This window comes from Rhodnius prolixus, unplaced genomic scaffold, assembly GCF_049639745.1.
Source record: "Rhodnius prolixus isolate KJV_2025 unplaced genomic scaffold, Rpr scaffold_2, whole genome shotgun sequence".
Lineage (NCBI taxonomy): Eukaryota > Metazoa > Arthropoda > Insecta > Hemiptera > Reduviidae > Rhodnius > Rhodnius prolixus.
Genome location: NW_027411592.1, coordinates 28,647,922 through 28,670,417, shown reverse-complemented (window position 1 = coordinate 28,670,417; position 22,496 = coordinate 28,647,922). Strand labels below are relative to the sequence as shown.

General features: G+C 34.6%; 1 protein-coding gene across 1 annotated transcript; it reads right to left on the bottom strand.

Moving 5' to 3' along the window:
• Window positions 1-409: 409 nt before the first annotated feature.
• LOC141448620 (uncharacterized) lies at window positions 410-7,925 on the bottom strand. The gene is made up of 2 exons (XM_074117099.1): window positions 6,946-7,925; window positions 410-2,396 (listed from the first exon to the last, which is right to left on the bottom strand). Exons 1-2 carry the CDS (start codon window positions 7,023-7,025, stop codon window positions 878-880), a joined length of 1,599 nt encoding a protein of 532 aa, XP_073973200.1. The 5' UTR covers window positions 7,026-7,925; the 3' UTR covers window positions 410-877.
• Window positions 7,926-22,496: the final 14,571 nt, after the last annotated feature.

The following is a 22,496-nucleotide window of genomic DNA, read 5'->3' as shown; positions in this document are numbered from 1 at the left end:
CACGCTAGGACAAATTACTTATTGATAGTTATTTTTCACGATGTAAAAAAATTAAAACTAATTTAATTTAAAAAATGAATCCGTTTCCAACAAATTACTTTTTTCCTTCTCTACTAGACCTTTATTATTATTATCTACCTTTATTTATACTGGCAGATTTAATTATCAACTAACTTTAGTTATTAGTAAAAATTCAGGTAGAAGAAAATGTGATAGACACTCTGGAGCTTTGAATGTTAGAAAAATGTTTGGGCAATCTCACCTGATTGTTTCATTGCTTTTAATAAGAATAATTACCTAAATGCGTATTAAAGATTTATTGCGTAAAGAAACTTTTAATATTCGTTTCATTAAATAAAAACTTGTGAAACAAATTAAAATGAAATAATTTATTGACTAGTAACAAAACCTCAATAAATCTTGTTTTTAATATGGTATTTTCTACATCTCTTTCACTGCTTAGCTACTAGTAAACAACGTACCAACTGGAATAAAAAAAAAGTTGTTCGGGAACATATATTGTTAAGGAGACCCTTAAAAAATCATAGTCATTACGGCCATCACAGATATTAGAAAGAAATAAATGAAAATCCCGTTGCAAACACAATAAATTCAAGATATATCTTTAACCCTTCGCACTTATATGATTCACTGGAGGAGATCTACTTTTTATTTTTTAATTCAAGAATTTACAAGCTATATACTCAATATACATGGTAATTCTAAGAAGAGAAATTACCCAAGATATTTTTAAGTTTTAAACAGGCCCGAAAAGAGTTGACATATAAAGAATTGTACGTAAAATTATCGAGTGCAATAGCATTATTTCAATAATTTTCAGAAGCAGTTTATCATAATTGCCTACGTATACTATTTTTCAATTCATTGAAGCTTGTTCAATTTGGAAAGGCTGTGCGGAATAGTCTACCCACTCGGATTGTCCATGTTCATAATCCTCTTTTAGATCGAATGGATGCACATATGGATCGTCAGAATTTTCATCTTTCCACTCTGATTTTATTGGAGTCTCATGATCATGTTTTTCATGGTCCGAATGCTTATGATGATGATCCGCAAAACCTTGATGGCTGTGTCCATGCTTGTGGTCCCCTAAATGTTGATGATCGTGATGCCCTTCCCCCAAATGTTTATGTCCGTGCCCAAAGCGACCTTGATGATTATGACCGTGATGTGTGTGACCTTCATGTTTATGTCCATGCAGAGCCACACCTTGATGACTGTGATGGTGAGCTGAATCACCATGATGTGTGTGACCGTGCTTAAAGAGGCCTTGAAGTTGGTGGCTATGATCTTGATATCCTGCATGCTTGTGTTCGTGTCCCTGCTGACCGTGATGTTTATGATGATGATCAGCATGTCCATGGTGTCTGTGGAAGTGTCCAGTCAGTCCGTCATGCCTATGTTTGTGCTCACTATGGCCATGGTGTTTATGTCCATGATGAGCATGTCCTTTATGTTCATGTGAGTGGTACCCATGCCCACCATGTTTATGATCATGTTCAGCTTGTCCATAATGATTATGTTTGTGACTAGCGTGCCCTTCATGGTCGTGATGGTGTCCAGCATTGCCGTGATGGTTGTGCTTATGAGAAGCATACCCATCATGATTGTGTTTATGCTCTCCGTGACCATTATGATTGTGTTTGTGAGATGCAAGGATGTCATGTTTGTGGCCATGATTTGCATGTCCATGATGATTGTGCTTATGCTCAGAATGCCCCAAATGTTCGTGTTTATGAAATGTTTGCCCGTGATGATTGTGGCCATGTTTAGTATGGCCGTGATGTTTATGTTGATGCTCTGTATGTCCATGATGGTCATGTGAATGATGTGCGTGACCATCGTGTTTATGGCCATGTTTAGCATGTCCATGATGTTCATGATCATGATGAGATTGTCCGTGATGTTTGTGATTATGTTCTGCATGTCCTTGATGTTTATGATTATGTCCTGCTTTTCCATGATGTTTATGTTTGTGTACAGTGTGCCCTTGATGTTCATGTTTGTGTTTTGAAAGACCATGGTGTTTGTGTTTATGTTTTCCATGACCTTGATGATTATGTTTATGATGAGCTTGCCCGTGGTGCTTATGCGTATGATGCGCATGGCCGTAATGTTTATGACCATGTTTAGTATGTCCGTCATGTTTATGCTTATGCTTTGCAACTCCAATGTGTTTGTGTTTATGTTGTGCTTCTCCATCATGTTTGTGGATGTGATGTACTTTACCGCCATGGTGATGGTGATGAACTACTTTTCCTTTGTGATGATGTTCAGCATCACCACCTTTTTTCTTATTCTTATGTACGAAGACGGTGTGAGTGTGCCGGATTTTCTTCAAAACTTCAGGTACATGGAGTACTATCCTCTTCTTTCTGAAAAAGATATTAAACAAGAACTTGTATTAAAGTTGGATTAGAAGAATGTAAAAATAAGATTATACCTTAATTTAAGAAGCATTTATTCGAAAGCTGGAAAGAAAAAATTATTTGTAGAAATTCATTAAAAGTTCTGAAGGTTTGTAAACAAAAATAACCACAGGTTTTTTCTCTTACTGCTCACCAACCAATTACAGTGTTCTGTCTTTAAAGATAAACTGCCCTGAAGCCTAAAATCTACTGAAAAACGCTCCAGGTAAAAAAAAAAAATTTTAAAATTATTCCATCCAAAAATTAAATGACTGAATATTTTGACATCATAAAATAAAATTTTACTCAAATTCAAGAGTTAAATAATAACGGCTATCTTCACTTTCTGTCACTGGAAATTTCAAGTATAATTTTCATCGTTACTTTTGATTGAATTTCTTGTCATTATGTACATCAGAAAAAGTGATTTATTTAAGTAATTTTAAAAAATCTGATGAACTGATTAGGTATTTGATTTTTTTTATAGAATAGTTGAATAAATATTACCATATATTGCAAAATCCGCTAATATTTAACGTAAAAATAAAGCTAACAATATTTTAATTTTTCTTTTAAATATTTTTTTCAACTTTGCATCGTAAACATTGTTGCAATATATCAAATGATTATGGTTGATAGCATGTGTTTTTTTTTTCTGACCAGTTCCGCAATTACGCATGCCATATCAAATCAATTGAGTGAAAAGTGTAGGTGAAATTGGAACAAATACAGAGGGATTTAGTTGACTCAGAATACCTAGTAACAACTGGTAAGTGGTGGCCCGTGAAGTTTTTAAATGGATGTGATGCATGATTAAAAAGAACATGTCAATTTAATGAAAAATGAGCTCTAAGATATTTTCTGTTAATACAAAAGTTACTCAAATTATAAATATTCCAAAAAATTTAAAATAAAAATCTGATGTGAACATTCACATGATTGTCTCTTGCTACAATTCTTGAGGTTCTAATTCATAAAGTTTCCAAATTCCTAATTTTAAAATAAATTCTCATCTTTGAAAGACATTTCCTAGAAGATTGCAAATTACTCCAAAATGATTCTTTATAATTCCCTTCAATTCAATCAAAGGTTATTGATCTTCACGTAAGTAGATTTTCCCTTGGAAAATTAGGATTACAATTACTTCTGTCTCAGTTAGTAGGTAGAAAAAAGTACAATTCAGAGTGATGTATGATTCCTGATGAATGATGAGCTTTTAATGAGTTGTGACAATCCAAGTTTGAAGATAATTCCTCAATCGGAGGAACTCGTATCTAACACAAAATGAAGGTAAAAATTTTGTTTTATGCATCGCACAATCAACATCATTTAACAAAAAAGCTGTGGATTTCAATACAGTTTACCTAACGCATATTTTGAACGACAGTAGATATTTAATCCGCCGGTGCTTCTACCTATGATCAAAGCGTTAAACTAATTTTAAATTCCTTTATATTTATTTATTTTTAGTAGGTAAATTAGCTTTTTTTAAATTAAATTTCTGACCTAGTAGATCATTTTTATTTTTATGATTTAAGTATATAGTATATTTAAGTATATAAAGTATTTAAGTATTTTGTAATTTACAGCATACAGGGTGCTGTATGTCGCCGGTCTTATTTAAGATCTATCTGGATGTAAACTTGAAGGAATGGACCAGGAAATGCTGCAAGATGGGCGTACAGGTCGGGGAAGGAATGTACCTTCACAGCCTCCTATTCGCTGACGACCAAGTCCTGATCGCAAATGATGAAGAGGACATCAATTATATGGTCAGAAAGCTGGCAGAAGAATACAGAAAGTAGGGATTAGAATTCATAATGAAAAAAACCAAATACATGACTGCTTCCCCTCTCAATGAATGTGAAATTGATGGCCGAAAATTAAATAAAGTCAGCAGTTTTAAATACCTGGGTTCCTATCTTCAAGTGGACGGAACATCCGAAGTGGATATGGAAAAGAGAGTGACAAGCGTAAGTAAGGCGATTGGGATGCTAAATTCTGTCTTATGGAGCAACAATGTCCAGATCAGCACCAAGAGCATATATATGAAGCGTTGGTTAAAAGCATCTTGCTGTACGCATCAGAAACATGGACAGTCAGTAAGAAAATTGCAAAAAAAGATAGATGCAACTGAAATGGATTTCTGGAGGCATTCCGCGAGAATATCCCGCAGTGGGAGAAGGAGGAATGCAGATATAAGAAAAATAGTGGAGAAGCACAGCTCAGTGACAAAAGAAATGGAAAAGAAGAAACTGATATGGTTCGGCCACGTGTTAAGGATGCCAGAAAGTAGAATGCCGAAGACTGTGATGCAATGGAGCCCGCCAGGTACGCGGAAAAGAGGCAGGCCTAGGACAGTTGTCATCGAAGAGCTGATGGCTGGACAAGGGCTGTGCGAGCGAGATGCGTTGCATAGATTGTGCTGGAGAAATAGTATAGATTGAATAGGGTAAATATAATTCCTGCAGTGCACTACATTATTGGTGTATGTGTGAGGTGTTTGTTTCAGTGAAGGGAAATTGGTCTGAGGAAACCTCAAGATTGAGGAAAAATCCTAAAAAAAAAAAATGATTTAAGGCGCGTCAACATCAGAGGTTATTGGCATCCGAAGCTTTTTTAAGTGCACTGCCGGCCTCCGGACAATGTTCTCTCGTTACAGACAACACTGACCATCACCGGACAGTAAACTGTAAGAAGCTCCTAGAATTAGAAAATCTAAGGCAGCTGGATTCGACCCAGGACCTCCTCGTGGGATTCCAATATGCTAACCACATAGCTAATCCCTTCCCTATGCACTGAACATTTTAATCATCTTTGGAGAAAAAATTGGCGTTTTTAATTGTTTTACTTAAATGAATACTGAAACTTTTGATACACCCAAATTTAACTAAATTTTAACTACTTTTATTTGTTTTTATTTTTTTTTCCAATTCTTATCTGATGAGTGCTGTGATCACATATATAGTAAAGTTAAGAAATGCTTATTATTGCAGGCGGGCTTTACGTCCAACTACCAATTTGGTGTCGTGAACGGAGGCGACTAGCAAACATACTCTCTACAAAGTTCTCGTATTAAACATTAAATAAAATTCAAGGTATAAACCGGACCCACAATCACATTAGTTTTGCAGGTCTCACCTCTAACCGCTCGGCTAAATGTATCTCCTAGAAAAAGTCAATATTTTTTAATGTACAATTTGGGCAACCCTATGCTATTCTGCAGTCAACGTTCTGTTTAAATATGTAATTATGAATTGTGCAATTTTTCAAAAGATGCCCAGAAACCTATATTACTTACGGTGACTTTTTTACTCCTGGAAATATGCCAGAAATTTAATTAAGTTCAGTGTAAGTTTAACATTGTAAACCATCACACATGAAAGTATTATTTTGTTTGTAATGTTAAACAAAAATTTATAATCTAACTTCTTTGAGTTTAATGTTGACAAACCAGATTTATGTTGGTTTCAAACATTTTTTTTTTCAGTTTTCACTTTAATTTACTACATTCTTGAGTATTTTCTAGTGCAGAACGTGCAAGTTATTGTTTGATGCTGCACTCTGTACACTAATGTGCAAACTACAATGCAGAACTAAACTTGCAAGCTTGGACTGCACAATGTACAGAAAATAAGTTTCTATAGCTTCAGTTAGGTCAATTGTTTAGATAGATTCAATGATTATTCATGTATTGTACCATGATCTTTCGTGTTTGGTGTTTTTGAATAAGAAATTAGCCTTCATAGAGGGCTTTAAGAAATAGGATGAGCATTGATTACTATCCTCTCCACTGTGCTTTTCAAACATCTTCTAATTCTCTTTTCCACTCTTAAATCTTCAACGAAAGGTCATTATCCTGCACCTTAGAGCTAACATGTGATTAGTCTACTACAGATTATTGTAAGCCTAAAGAAAATAAGAGAAATTCTTTCTATTCCGCCTTAATCACAGTCTTTGATCTAGTAGTTACTTTTCAGCAGCGTGGAGGGCTAATGTGCAATATTACCCAAAACCTTATAGGCCTTATTTCTGCAAAGAAAAACATCTCAGCTGATTTCAGGCCTAGACTCGCCTTTTGTTTTTGTTGTTTTGGATAATGAAGCGCTTCGGCCCTCTAAATTGATAAATTTAATTTTCTTCTCTATCTCATAAACTCTAATCTCTCTTAATCATTACAAATTACGGTTTTCTCGAAATGTTCCTGGATTTAGCTGAAGCGATCAAAAAATGTAAAAATGTTACCAATAAAAGCAAAAGATCTGCATGTATGTAGGTATGTTTACAAGGCTTAAAGAAAATCAACCATTTTCAAGGAGAAAAAAGTTGTTCTACTTTGTCTATAGTTGCAAAATAAATTAAAAGTAAAAAAAAAAAGTTACTCTATTCTTTATAAGTTAGAATCTTAAGTAAGCAATTTGTAGTAGGAAAATTTATGGAAGTATTTAACTTTTGTTTTGCTTTTTGTTAAATACTAGTTAACTTGAAAACTGATACAAAAATATAAATAACTTACACTGCGTTACTACTTTGCTGCACTCCATCTAAAATACCTGTCTCACTGAAGTTAATTATTGCCAGTAACACCTGAAACATAAATAATAAAATTGTTTTTTAGTACTTTTATTAGTGGGGAGAAAGTTGCGCAATGAAAGCAATTAGCTACTATTTCCTTAACAAAATTCTCTTATTTTATGCTGAAGTTTGGATACAGTTTAATTTTGAGTTGAGTTTAATACTGAGTTGAGTTTGAGTTTAATGTAAAGATGTTATTTGCTGTAATATCAAGTAATGGGTTGTGATTTATTTTTGATGGATTGCTAAAGCCTTGTAAAGAACGGACGCCTGGAGAAAGCCGAGAGAGATGGACTCTGAAGATCATACCATGGTGAGCAGAAAGGCTCAGCTACTAACTATTTACCTATTCCTGGATTTTTAGAAACTCAATTCTTGATGTTACTTATTTCCTTTTCACAAGCGCTTAAATAATAGCTAAAAGGCTGCGGCTGGGAGTAGATTGATTTTTAATGATCTCACTTTACTTTTTTTAGAACTAGGCTGGGATAGAGTGGCGACTGTTATGAGGTGATTTTGTACACAAGAATAAGCTAAATAGCGCTTGCACTTATTAATAGTAAAGATGGTATGAGTGAAAGAGAGATCTGAAAGGGCGTGTTTCGATTCAATGTAGAGCGATAAGAAGTTTCAAGATAGGTTTCATGTTTTTGAGGGACGAAATCATTTTAAATGGATGAGAAGCCCTCTCAGCCTAGGGGCAAACCAATCAGCTGAAAGTACATTTTCCTTAAATTAATCAATAATTACAAGGAAGTGGTTAGTTCAGTGAGCCCTGCGCTACTGTCTTACGCAAAGATCTCTGGTTTGAATTGAGCTGCCCTTCTTTTGTAGCCTCTTCTAGAGATGGACAGTATTTTCTGGAGTGAATATTGCTCGAAAGTCGGTAGTACATTGAAAATGGCTTCGTGTGCCATTGACATTAAATATTCCTTAAATTAAAATAAATAAATAGAACAATAATCACTATTCCATTAAGGTTAAGTTGAGAGTAATTCGAACTCGTCCGTGGAATAAACAAGAAAAACCAATTATGGAATTAGAAAGTAGCAGCAATGGAGTGGCACCCCGGGCCAGAGTGGTACTTTGTTTGACAGATGGAGTAATGGATACGATTAGGAGAGTTGCAGGAGCAACGATTTTGAAATTAAAGCCTGCCTTTCTGCTTGATGATGAGGTGGAGGCTATACAATCGAACAATCGATAACTCAGCCAAAGAACTGAAAAGAAATATGTTTTTTACCATCAACGTAAAGACCAACATTTTCTCTCTCGATTCTGCAGAGAAGATGGCAATTGACGCCAGCCACTTTGGGATCTATGGAAAGAAGAAGAAGTCTAGTAAAAAAAGAGTTTCTTACAAGTTCAATCCAAATTTATCATTTCTTTTAGAAATGTTAAGACTTTAATTTTGCCCACCTTCGAAAGAATTGAAAGACTAATTATTTAGTGTCAGCAACAGTCAAGATGAAACTATTGCGCGAAGCTGTGCCCACTTCGAATACCAAAATGGTGATGAGGAACAACGCCAAGGTCCCAGGTTTTTTTTGTTTTTTTTTTAAAGATGACGAAGAGTGACAGAAGTTATGAGGTTGTATCCGTTGATTTTCTAGAAGGACATCCTTTATAATATGAGTGTTTAGAAGCTTCAAGTGATAGTGGAAGGAAAAGATCAATTCTGCTTATATACAGGGTGTTTCAGGGTTAAGTGTCCTAACTGGAAATATGAATTTAGGACCTCAAACCAAGAAAAACTTTTTCTGTGATTTTAGCAGTTACACAATCAATTTATCATTCGTCTAAAATCTTTATTGGCCGTTTAGGACCGGTGGCTTAGCCTGCTTGCTGTCCAGATCTGACACCAGTGGATTGTTTTTGCTTGGGGTGCCATTAAAGGAAAAGTCTATGAAATACCGGTCAATGATCTTCATTCTTTAAGAAGAAGAGTAATTGAATCAATTACAGCAATCCAGTGCCGTTCGGCTATTGCTGCTGTGGAAGAAAGATACCGATTCCACATTTTCTTTATTATTTATTTATTTACTTTTAATTGTCATTATTTTCTATTAATAAAGTAGTTGGAAGACACTATTAATTTTTATTTATTATAACCTTCCAAATAATAATTCATAAAATGGAAATCTTAGACGTGAATATCTCATAAACAAAGCGTTTACGGGCTACCTCCAGAGGAAATTTTTTTCTTGTTTTGAGGTCCTAAATTCATATTTTCAGTCAGGACACTTAACCCTGAAACACCCTGTACAAGGGATTGAATTTTAAAGGAATTTAAAAACGTCCAAAAATAACCCGCTTTATCTCAAGAACTATTAGAACTAATGCATAGCTATTTGTACCAGTTATACAGTTAACTTTTCTTTACAATTTGGTAATGGAATCATTGAAATCGGAACAAAACAAACGGTGATATAAAGGATTAAAATTTGAAGGAATTTAAAAACCACCAAAATTTAACCTTCCATTTCTCAAAAACTATTACTACCAATACATTGCAATTTATACCAGTTATAGAGCTAACTTCTCTCTATAATTGTGTAATGAATTAATTAAAAACTGAACAATAGAAATAGAGATATAGAGGTTTGAAATTTGACCGAATTTATAAAGCTCCAAAATTTAACCTTCCATATTTCCGTAACTATTATTACTGAAACATTGTCACTTATATCAGTTATAGAGCTAACTGCTCTCTACAATTTGGTAAAGGAATCATTGAAATCGGAACAATACATACGGAGATATAAAGGATTGAAATTTGAAGGAATTTAAAAACCACCAAAATTTAACCTTTTCTATCTCAAGAAGTATTAAAACCAATACATTGCCATTTATACCAGTTACATAGCTAACGTTTCTCTTGATTTGTTTAAAGTATTCATTCAATTCTCATCAATACATCATTTGCTGCAAACAAACATAACCTAATCTTAATTAACCAACCCATTACTTAACCTAGCCCAACCTAACCTAGCCTTACTTACCCTAATCTAATCTAACCTAACCTAACATAACCAAGCCTCACCTAACCAATCCAAACCTAATCTAATCTAACCTAACCTAACCTAACCTAACCTAACCTAACCTAACCCAACCTAACCTAACCCACCCCAACCCAACCTAACCTAATCTAACCTTAAATAACCTAACCTAACCTTTTCTACCCTAAACTAAGCTAAGCTAACATAACTTAATCTACCCTAAGCTAACACAACTTAATCTTACCTTACATAATTTAACCTAACTGAAGTATACATTCATCAGTTATCTCTGAAAGGTCAGGATGAGGTGCAAAACGACGGAGAGGTGTTGACGAAAAGTGTGTTTTACCGTCATCTCATTTCATCGAATTACTTACTTTTCATTTAAGAGGATAAGAAATATTTTTGAAGGCTAATAGCCGGCTATTATGGTCAGTTGATTGTTTTGTAATCTAACTGCCATATTTTTTGTCCTTAGTATTTTGTAGGATTTGTTTGAAAATTTTTCGAGTTTATTGTAAGTTTGTTTGTCACTAGCGTAGCCTAACCGCCATAGACTGCTCAATACCTTCTAATTTCTCTAAGAAAAAGTTGAATGTAATGTTAAGAACATGTGAGCGAATTGTGGATTCCAAGATGTAGGTCTTTGTAGAGCAGTCAACGTATGTACATATGTATGTGCAGTTTTGTCTACTTGAGCAGATATCTTTAAATTTAAGGTTAAAGTGAGAATATTTTTCAATAGATTCGGAAAGAACGACGAGTTTACCCATAATTAAAGTAGGCCTAGACGTTGAAGTTGAAGAAAAATCTTTCATAAAAGTATGTGTTTAGTGAGAAAGTCCGCAAAGCAATGAAAGAATAGTAGACAGCAGTAGGAGCCAAAAGGAACACATTAACAAGTAGTTACCTCCTCTTTGGGATAAGTTAGTCCCATTTCCTTGAGCGAAGATGTGTTAAAAAATGGGTAAAAGTGTCATGTACCCTATGGCGATCTTGCATGTAAAATATATTTTCAAAGATTTACTACGACTCCAAAAGTGCATAATGTATTCTCAAAGTTACAAAACATTCCTAAAGGTACCATTCTTGAAGATGCACAATATTCCCAAAGATTCACAACGTTGTCACAAAGTTGCTCAACGCATTTCTAAAACGGGGAAAATATTATTAATAATAGTTAAAAACAAACATGGATTAAATAATCTGTTTCTGAAATTTTATTTCTAGGACTGATATCATTATAACTGGCTGCGTTAATATGGAACAGGGGTATTCAGTAAATATTTTTTTTTTTTTATTGTATATATTTATTTATTTACAACCTGTATACATATTCATCCAGTAAATGAGATCATAATTTAGTTATGCACAGATTGTAGGCTGCATCCGAGGACCCAGCGCCACAATCGGGAAGGCATGCTGAGAGGGGCCAGCTAATGCTGGAACTCTCTAGGGGTTGGAAGGAAGTTTAGGAAATAGGTAAAAGGTCACGGGGCCAACGTCGTTTCAGGCGCGTCGTGGAGGACTGTCGGGATGGGTTGCTGTGGATAAGGCTTGTGCGGTGGGATTAGGATGTATGGTTAGGCTATTATGGAAATTAAGGAAGCGAGACTGGATTAGGTCATTGACAAAAGGGATATTGAGGTCTGTGTGGAGGGTTAAATTGGATACATAATAAGGAGCGTTGACGATATGCCGAAGGGCTTTAGATTGGAAGGATTGGATTCTTTGAATGTTGGAAGGTTTCGCTCAGCTCCGTAGGTCCAGATGGGTCTTAGTAGTGTCTTGTATGGAGTCAGTTTGTTCTGTACGTTCATGGTTGATCTCCGCCCTAGCAGTTTTCGTAGTTGTCCGTATCGTCTATTGAGTTCTTGTCTTTTCAGTCTAGTGTGCGGGTTCCATGTAAGTCGACTGTCTAAATACAGTCCTAGGTAGCGTACTTGAGTGGAGGTCGGTATTTCTCTGTTGTGTATGAGTAGTGGGGGGGGGGCAAGTTTGTCTACGTAAGGTGAATGTTATTTGTTGGCATTTGTCTTCGTTTAGTCTAATTTTCCATTTTTTGCACCAAGCGGAAATGAGATCAAGGTGTTCTTGGATGTATGTGGAGGCTTCAGATGGATTGGGATTTGAGGATAATATTGCGGTATCGTCTGCATAGGTTGTAATTAAGGTATGTGGGTGCGTGGGGATGTCAGCAGTGTACACTAGATATAGGAATGGGCCAAGGATGCTTCCTTGCGGGACAGTTAATATAATAAAATAGATAAAAAAAATAGTTTATTTGTTTGATTTTATTATTCTCAAAATATTATTATTATTTTTTTTTAAGCAATGCAATTGAATGATGTATACATTTGAAAAATGAGAAATATTACCAGAAAATTATTGATTTTTTTAATTACTCTCCATTTTCATTTACTGAATAAAAAGTTTGAAAAAATAAAGTTAAAATACAAAACACTATCTGAGCTATGGGTCTTAAGGCCCACAAGTTCGAAACTGGTGAGTCCAAGTAAAACAGTCAAGCTAAATATCAGAAAGATACTGCTCACATTTATCCGAGATTGATTCTTATTATTTAAAATTGTTGCAGGTTCTTCATGTAGAGGCTCCCCTGAAGAGCAGTAATGGAGTAGTACAGACTATTAATTAAATTCTTTCACAATTTTCTTATGTTGGATACACGATCTACGGCATTCAAATCGGCTTAAACTGCCTGACATGAACATTTTTTAAACTTTTAAACGATTTTGCTCATTTTTTATTTCTTTATTTTGGATTCCCACTCTGAAACGTTATATAGATTTTAGAACTTCATTTCTGTTTTGTCTTAGTAAGGTAGAAAGCTACGACCACTGTACAGAAATTTCTGTTGTGAATAAATAATCTCTTTCAACAAATACTTCCAAAAATATAATAAAAAATATTATTATTTTTGGATGCTCACACTGATCAGACCAGGCAATACTATTCCTTGTTTTGCCAGAAAACAATGAAAATAGACAAATAACAACAAACAATTTTAGATGAACTATTTTAGCAACTCTATTACCCCTATGTTATATTGATGCTTCATTAGATGTAGCAGTAGCTGCATTTGGAGAACTTTCAAGATGTTCTCAGTGGAGAACTCATTCTCTGTAGAATGTTAATACATTCTATATTAATATGTGGAAAAAACTTGTTAAATTTTGGTACATAAGATTATCACATTCTTGTTTATTTTAGAAGTTGCAATCTCCTTCTTAATTGCAACCTATACGAGGGGGTACCCAAAAATAACCGGAATTGCGTTGCCGCGCATGGAGCTTATGTAGTACGCATTTCTGCCGCTAGACGTGTATAGCGCAATTCCTTGCCAGTTCAGTCCTGCCTATGTTGTCTGCCTGGCTTGTTCTATTCATCTGCAGTGATTGTTTTTACCAGCGCTGTTTTGTTCTTTTTTCGTTTTTTATGATGGCAAGTTTAAGTGAACAACGTGCAGCTCTGAAATTTTGTTTTCTACTCGGCAAAAATGCTGCTGAAAGTGTTTTAATGTTGAAAACAGCTTACAAAGATGACGCTATGGGAAAAACTCAAGTATACGAGTGGTTTACTCGGTTTAAAAATGGCGACATGTCGATTGATGACAAACCTCGTACTGGACGTCCATCAACTGCCCGAATCGACGAAAATGTTGAAAAAATTCGAGAGCTGGTGTTCACAGACCGTCGACAGACAATTGATCAACTGTCAGAGAGTAGTGGGTTATCTTGGAGCTCGGTTCAGCGAATTTTAACGGAAGATTTGGGGATGAAAAGGGTTGCTGCCAAGTTTGTTCCTCGAGTTCTGACTGACAATCAAAAAGAACATCGAGTTGAAACATGTCGTGCTTTGAAACAACAGCTTGAAACTGATCCAGACTTTCTGTCAAAGGTCATTACTGGTGATGAGTCATGGTGCTATGGTTATGACCCAGAAACAAAGCAACAGTCGAGCCGATGGAAGACGTCATCTTCACCCCGACCAAAAAAATGTCGTCAAGTCAAGTCAAACATCAAAACAATGCTGATTTGCTTTTTTGATGCCAAAGGCGTAGTCCATTCAGAGTTTGTCCCCCCAGGTCAGACCGTCAATCAAACCTTGTATTTGGAAGTTTTGAAAAGATTGCGCAATAGTGTTTGCCAAAAAAGACCCGATTTGTGGCAAACAGGAGACTGGTTCTTCCACCACGACAATGCACCTGCACACACAGCCATCTCTGTTACACAGTTTTTGGCTAAAAATGGCATGGTTCCGCTGCCCCACGCACCTTACTCGCCTGACCTGGCTCCGTGCGACTTTTTCTTATTTCCACGCATGAAAAAGGGCATGAAAGGTCACCGATTTGACAACATTGAAGAGGTCAAGAAAAAAACGAAGAAGGAGCTGTCAGCCATTTCTAAAGATGACTACAAAAAATGTTTCGAACAGTGGAAGCACCGGTGGGACAAATGTATTAGTTGTAATGGAGAGTATTTTGAAGGGGATAAGGTTGTTCTGTAAAAAATTTGTAAATAAATAGCTTTTAAAAAATAATTCCGGTTTTTTTGGGTACCCCCTCGTACTCTATTCATCTGTGATGTAAGTTCGTTTCATTCTCAATACTCTTCATTTCCTTAGCAGCTGCAGTATTGGCAATTCATACGAAATCTCGACACATTTCTGGCCTGTGACCAGATTGACGTACCAGCCCATAGTTCAAATTCAATTTTAATTAGAATACATTTCTGTATGGGTGAAGTAATATTTGAGCTGAACGCGATTACTTTCCTCAAAATTTAGATCGCAATTTTCATTAGATTTAAATTTGGTAGAAGGTAAAAAACATTTTGTTTTATCTGCGGTAATGACTTTCCTGAGTAGGAATTGTCTCAATATTTTGGGCAATCTACTCTATGGTTCCATTTGTTTTACCGCGGGATCTTTGCAATTGCTAGGCTCTCCTTTAGATATTCCTTCTTCTTCATTGTGTTGCAGTGAGAGAAATTATTACATTTTTCAATTGTTAAAATAAAAAAAAATTAATATTTTCAGAACTGATTTTTCTAATTTGTTTAATGTAACTTCTTGCTTCTATTTTTTAAAGGAAAGTGTTCTTGATATTAGCTAATTAATAAATTTTTGAAATTTGGCAATAAATAATTTGATTTCCAAGAGAGTGCACGAAAGTTACGGTTGAATTGTCAATATGACAACAAAGGGTAGCTCAGGACTATTATGTAATTGTGATTAATGAAGCAAGTCGTTACATGCTTTTTTGACACACATCACTGGATACATCCGGAGAAATTAAAAAGAAATTTCTGCTACAACTATAAGTGGACCTGAAGCCTATTGGATTGTTTGCTAAAGTATTATGAGGGCAGCAATCTGTTTAACGTCATATTGACACAAACATTTAATTAAAAAACTATAAACACATACAAAAGACAGTCAATAACATTGAGATTCACCTTACCATGATGAAGTTCTTCAATAATTTCAAGAATCTATCATGGAAATACTTGTGATAAGCGTTACTTTGTACTGGTTCACCAGATTGTCGAGAACACTAAGCCTCTGGAGATTTAGCGGATTCTATCTCAACTGCTGCGGTGTTTTGGGTTGCAATAGTGCCATCCGTGACCTCCGCAACCGGAATAGTGTCTGCTCTGTCATACGTATCATATGATTCTCCTTCGAAATCTTCGAAATCTTCTCCAGCATGTACACCTCCACCAACATTGTAGTCCTGTACTTCATCGTGATGTCCATCACTGCCATGATGATGTCCGTGATGCCCATGACCATGATGCTGGTGACCATGGCCAATGTGTCCGTGATGCTTGTGACCATGTTCAGCGTGACCGTGATGTTTATGTCCATGTCCAAAGTGTCCATGATGTTTGTGTCCGTGTTCAGCATGTCCATGATGTTTGTGCCCATGTTCGGCGTGTCCGTGATGCTTATGCCCATGTCCAAAGTGTCCGTGATGTTTATGCCCGTGTTCAGCATGTCCATGATGTTTGTGCCCATGTTCAGCGTGTCCGTGATGCTTATGCCCGTGTCCAAAGTGTCCATGATGTTTATGTCCATGTTCGGCATGGCCATGATGTTTGTGTCCGTGGCCAAAGTGCCCTCCATGATGATGTTTGTGTTCAGCGTGTCCATGATGTTTGTGACCATGTTCAGCATGTCCATGATGCTTGTGCCCATGTCCAAAGTGTCCACCATGATGATGTTTGTGATCAGCATGTCCGTGATGTTTATGTCCATGTTCTGCATGCCCATGATGTTTATGTCCATGGCCAAAGTGTCCATGATGTTTGTGCCCATGACCAAAGTGTCCACCATGATGATGTTTGTGATCAGCATGTCCGTGATGTTTATGTCCATGTTCCGCATGCCCATGATGTTTATGTCCATGTCCAAAGTGGCCATGATGTTTATGTCCATGTTCTGCATGCCCATGATGTTTATGTCCATGTCCAAAGTGCCCGTGATGTTTATGCCCATGCCCGAAATGTCCTCCGTGATGATGTTTATGATCAGCATGACCATGATGTTTATGCCCATGGTGGGCATGCCCTTCATGCTTATGTACATGTGCTACATGACCAGAATGAATATGGTGATGGGTTACAGCCTCTGCAGTTTTACTGTCTTCTATAACTCCATTACTAGGCGGTAACTGTATTATTCTAATTGCAGTTTGGCTTTCATCGACTGGAGTGTCAATCGCTGGCACTTCAGCTTCCCTGATAAAATTAATTTTTTTTAAATAAAGGTATCAAATATTTATTATTTTTTTAAATATATTACAAGCAAAATGAAGAAATTGCGTATTACTCTGTGCGTGCAGTAACTTCTTTTCCTCCCTCAGTATCTGTGAATGTAGCTGCATTTATTGGCTCTTGTGGTGTTAATGCGAATATGGGTATTAATTCAGCGCAAAGGGGTTTACTGCCCAATGCGATAAATAAAACAAATCCCAGTATGTGCTGCATTCACAAAATTAATATTAGAAAATTAAAATGGCATAAATGAAAGAAGATAAGGTGAAGAAGTAAAATTAAAAATTAGTACCTTTAGAGTTCAGGTTTTTCTTAGTGAATTGAAAACTAAATGATTTGTAGTAGTAATTAATGCAATGAATTCTAAATTTTTCCTTTTACGGAAAGGCAAGTTAAAATTTAGAAAACTAAAATCTTTAAAAACCTAATTCACGGCGCGATTATTTCGTTTCAATTACATTCAGGGAATTGGTTTAAAATGTGAAGCTTCTTTTGCAGAAAGAAGACTAAATTAAAGCGAAGTTATTGCCACTTTATTGATTCACTCATGGGATTCCAAAAATATATTAGATTTTTTTTAGATACATAATGAAACATTTAATCTTGTTTCAGAGATCAATGCACTGCGTTGTGATACAACTCAATTTACTTGAGTGGCCTTACTAGATGCAAAAGTCTCTCTGTTGCAAATGCACATGAATTCTAAAAACAAATTTTTCATTTTTGAATTTGCTATTGCAAATGAAATACCTAAACTGGTAAGAATTAAAGGGAAAAATGCTCATTAAGACAGATAAAATAATTGATAATTGCCCATAATTATGGATACAACTTACACATGTGTTCAACAAAAGTTAATTTTTTCTCGCTTTGAAATGATTATTAAAACGGTGTTCAGTGAAATAAATGTCAATTAATTTACAATTTTATAATGCATAAACGCATTTTGAGTTTTAAATGTCATGGTAGTGGATGCCAAACTCATTTCGACTTATGTGGAAATAAAATCAGGTTCAAGAAAAGTAAACATTAATTAAATAATTAACATTTAATGATTAAAAAAAAATCTCTGAACCAATACTTTAAATTACAAAATACAAAACAATTTTTTGTAAAAAAAAAAAAGTTTGTGGTGAACTTAGGAGAGGTTCAGCAATTTTGGGCTTGCTGGTTTGCTAGAAGAAAAGCATATCTCAGAGTTGCAACTGGTTCCATTTTAAGCAAATTGGTAGTTATATTGAACCAAAGAAATTAATAGTCAAGTTCTTTGGTAATGATCATTGAAAGGGTTTTGAAAGGATTTTTTGGCACAACTTTTTCGGGTAGATCCAGTTATAACAAGTGCATCTCTCCGCCTTTATAAAAGCTCACGAAGTACAGAAATGGTACCCGAAAGTAAGGGCAATAAGTAGAGTTTTGTATGAACTTCTGGCCATGGCAACAGTTAACCTTTGATTAATGATACGAATACTATTTTGACAAAGACTGAAATATGAATTCGAATAGCTTGCTTTTTACATAATTTATGATTTTAACATCTACAAATCAACACAACTACTTCTAGATCAACTGAGCTTAATGCGAATTTTAATCATCAATGTAGGAAATTGTCTTTCTGTTATTGATTTTTAATTTATTCTATTTAAATTCAGTCTTCTGACTGATGTACCGTTGGAAAAAGGGCCGACCCGTGAGTCAATATTAATAATTTTGTTCAATTTAAAGTAGTTTAACAGAAGATTTTGAAAATTTATCGATTATCTAACTAAAAAGTTAAAAGATACATGTTTTAATACTGGATATTTAAGAGCCCTATGTTAGAATAGTATTTTTTCAATTTCACACTGATCAAGATAATCAATTAGACTTACCTTCATTGTGTTTAGTATTCCATTAGTAATGTGAGGAGTACAGATGTTGATTTAATGATTGAGTAAACTGTGATACCGTTAAGGAAAATCACCTTCCATATATATATTTAAGCTGAAGATCAAGGGAAGGGTTGTGGTCAAATGCCCCTACCATTAAGTAAAACAACGTTTAAAACAAAAAAGAAAATAAAATAAAGAAATAGTTAAAAACAAATATTGTGATTACCACTAAGATTCGTCGGGGGCTGCAACTCCCACCTAAATAATATTATTGTCTTTTATTCACCACTATTCGCTTTTTTTTCTAAGAGCAGTCACCACTTTTAGTTTTATGTCATGAATTAATAAGTTTATTTCACTTTCCACTAGCATAGAAAAAGTTATTATTATTTTAGTTTGGAATAAATGTTTTAGTACTTGTGACAACAGTCTTATTCAGTAAATAAACTAGCAGCACAAATAATTTCCACACTAAAAGATTTATATGCATGGCTAATGAGTAGTATTTGTGATTAGTTTAGCTTAATGACTTGATCAAATTGAATTCTCATAGTCAAGCTTCGTTTTCCGTTATAGATTCTGCTAGAAAAGCTTTAATCTTCAAAGAAAAGAACGGAGCGAAAAACTATAATACTCGCTTAATAACTAAAACAAAAAAAATCTTTTCAATATTCTTTCCTCTTTTTTCTTTCGAATTGGTAAGTATTAATTTTTGGTCTATTATTGAATTATTTTCTTTATAAAATATCAACAAAGCGGTTGTAGTAAATAAAGCGGATTCAATAGTAATTTGGTCTAACTGCTAAGAAAGTACCATTTCGAATTAATTTCAATATATTAAAAGCTTCTATTTTTTATTGATAAAAGTTTATGATCTCAACACTTTATTTGCGTTGAGGAAATTTATTTCCTAGTATTTTTCTAAAATTATAAAAACTAATAATTATTTACACTTATTTGGCATAAATCAATCTTTCTTTACAATTAGAATCTTGAGTAATGGTCACATTCTTATTCTCAAAATATGTCCAAATTTTGGAAAAATTCTCTGACTTCGTGTTTAGTTCGTGAAAATGTTTTTTTTTTTTTTAGTTTGAATTTAAAGTATGATAGCAGCAAAATTAAAAATATCTACTCATTGGGCTTATTAAGTATTATTACCAACAAAATAAATAACTGATTAAGAATATTGCAGTTTTTACTTTCATTTCAGTTTATTCCAAGACACATAGCACCTTTGCAGGTTCTTTATTATATTTGAAAATGTGTTTGAAAAAAAAAACTGAAGCACAACATTTGGCAAGGATGTATTATTGCAGAATTACACGTAAAAATAACTGGGAGTTCAAAGATATTAAATTTCAATTTAAGGTGAATTTGCTCTTCACTCGGCGAAATTAATCACTGGTGTGATCACCTTTACCACCAACTTTCTCACCATTATTCTACTAAGAATAGGCTTGTTAAAGCAGGGAATGGCATTACATCAGAGAAGGCCGAGTTCGCATGAAAGAAAAGTATAATAAAACTCGAAATAGTCAGGTTTTATCAGAAATGCAGAAGAAAAGGAATAATAGAATCTCAAGTTATTTGACAAAACAGATTATCAGGTAAGAATAACGAAATATCAATGAACAGAAAAATAATTTTGATTTTTACCAAAACTCAAGATCCTACCTTATTAAATGGCTGAAAGAAACCAACAAAGGCTTTCATAATAACTTCTAATCCAGGGAAACTGCAGTACTACTAAGCAAGGAACTTGTAAAGTACCGTGCATCTTACGATGGAATCTAAAGATCAGGAAGGATTCATAGAGCTTTTTGGTTAGAAGTTGTGTGTTTAGAGATTTTTTGACGTGTGAAAAAGAAGACAAATTGGTCGGCAGTAACGGGGATCAAGTAACGATTTCCTGTTTTGTAATTATCTTTAAAAAGGAGAGTTCCTTTTTGTAGAGCCGTCTTGGTAGTAGTCGAAGTTTGGAAGTGCCTTGTAGGTAATAAGTCGAATAGAAGATCGTTGTAAGTTTGATATTTCCAGCTGGGCACACCAACAGTTGACTAGTTTTATCTTTTAGATCTCCATTTGAACGCGGCAGTTGCCTCTTAAATCAACAGATAATCTTCATTAAATTATCATCGTCCATTCAATCAAGGCGAGATGAATCCTGGAACACATCCATCTGCGGCTTCATTGTCTTCTGCAAAGTATCTTTAGAATTAATCGCAAAGGAAATGCGATTTCTTCTGACATTGTGTGCTCTTCATCTTCCAAAATCTTTTCATCATGAAAAGAAATTGACTAATTTAGTTTTTGATTTAAATAAATGAAAGTATACGCTGTACAAGGTAACTGACAAATTATTCTCTCGCATTTCAAATTCTATAAGTACTTCATTCTTTTAGTTTTCAAGATTCGAGAACTCTATTTGGCATCTGTCTCCAAAAAAATCCTAGTTACCTTAGTTACCTTTGCACGCCAGAAAAGAAGAAACACCCATTTCTCTCGGGGAAGCAAGTGTAAATATTGTTAAACATTTATTAAAAAATAGGCGTCCCAATTAAAACAATAACAATAAGCTTCATTGGCACATAAAGTCTCGCGCCTCGTCAAGAAGGTACTCGCACTCCTGGGCCGGGTATGACATGTTAAGAACTACTTCTTTAAAGGAAAGCAACATTTTTAGTCAAGTTCCTTGGTTATTACATTAAAACAGAATTCTGTAGTAGCCTAAAAAGAAAAGATCCTTCAATCATATACCAGAGAAAATCTTTCATTCGAAGTCACACAATAAAATTTTACAGTTTACCAATTAAACGTCTTTATTAAGCTTTCCAGGAGATTCTCGCTGCCTATGTATAAGTAATCATTATATCTCTAGATGTAAGGAAAAATTTAGAAATATTTAGTATAGTTCCTCGATAGCTAAAGCATCATTACATGCCAGTGCTAAACTATTTAGTAATTGATATTGAATTCAAAAGTAAGAAAGAAAGTGAGAAGTACATATTTCAATCGACTAATATTTTTCTTGATTTACAAAGCTGTGAATTGTTATACGCATATTGTTCATACACACAGTATTTTTTAATTACAGTTTTGTTGAAAATGTACAGGGAGCCTACACCTTACGCTCATATTTTTATATAACTAAAAAAAAGAAAAATAAATGATATCTAATGCATATTTTTTTCTTGGATAAAATTATATTTACATCTGCATCATTTAGTTTTTCAGGTTAGAGTCAATCTGTAGTAATTTCTGGTACTGTACAGCTGAGTTGCTCTTCCTCTGTGGAAGACCGTCATTCTGCTCCTAACTATTTTCAGTTTTCATTCGAAACTTAATTTTACGATAAATTTTTGTAGATTTTTGGTAACTTGTCTTCATTTGCTGGTTAGCCAGACCTTCCTTCACTGGTTTATCGGCCAACTCGTTCCCATCAATTAAAACGGTTGCCTTTATCCACTCAATTTTCTCGTCAATTGTTGTCAATAAGTGCCTCATCTGTTCTGACAGTGGCCAGTGGATGTCTTAGATCTTTATTGTTGCTATGGTTATTTGATTGTCTGTTTTTATTATTACAAACTGACCGTTTATCCATAAAATTGCTTTGTATATAGTTAGCTGCTTAATCTTCATTTACAGCTTTAATTCCTGTCAGAATTCAACAAATGCGTTACCAACTCCGTCTATAGTCTTACTTCCGTCCGAAAAGGAGGTGTAAGTAAAATTTTCACTGTCCTGTTAATATCTAAGTCAGCTGCTGATCTCTCCATAAAAAATTTCTTCCACATCTTTACACTGTAAAGCTGTACTACTTCT

Bases quoted from the DNA above. Each gene is read 5' to 3' on its own strand.
- LOC141448620 (XM_074117099.1), bottom strand. From the start codon at position 7,025: ATGTTTCAGGTGTTACTGGCAATAATTAACTTCAGTGAGACAGGTATT. The intron at 2,397-6,945 runs GTAAGTTATTTA...TATCTTTTTCAG, and splicing joins CAGCAAAGTAGTAACGCAGT to AAAGAAGAGGATAGTACTCC.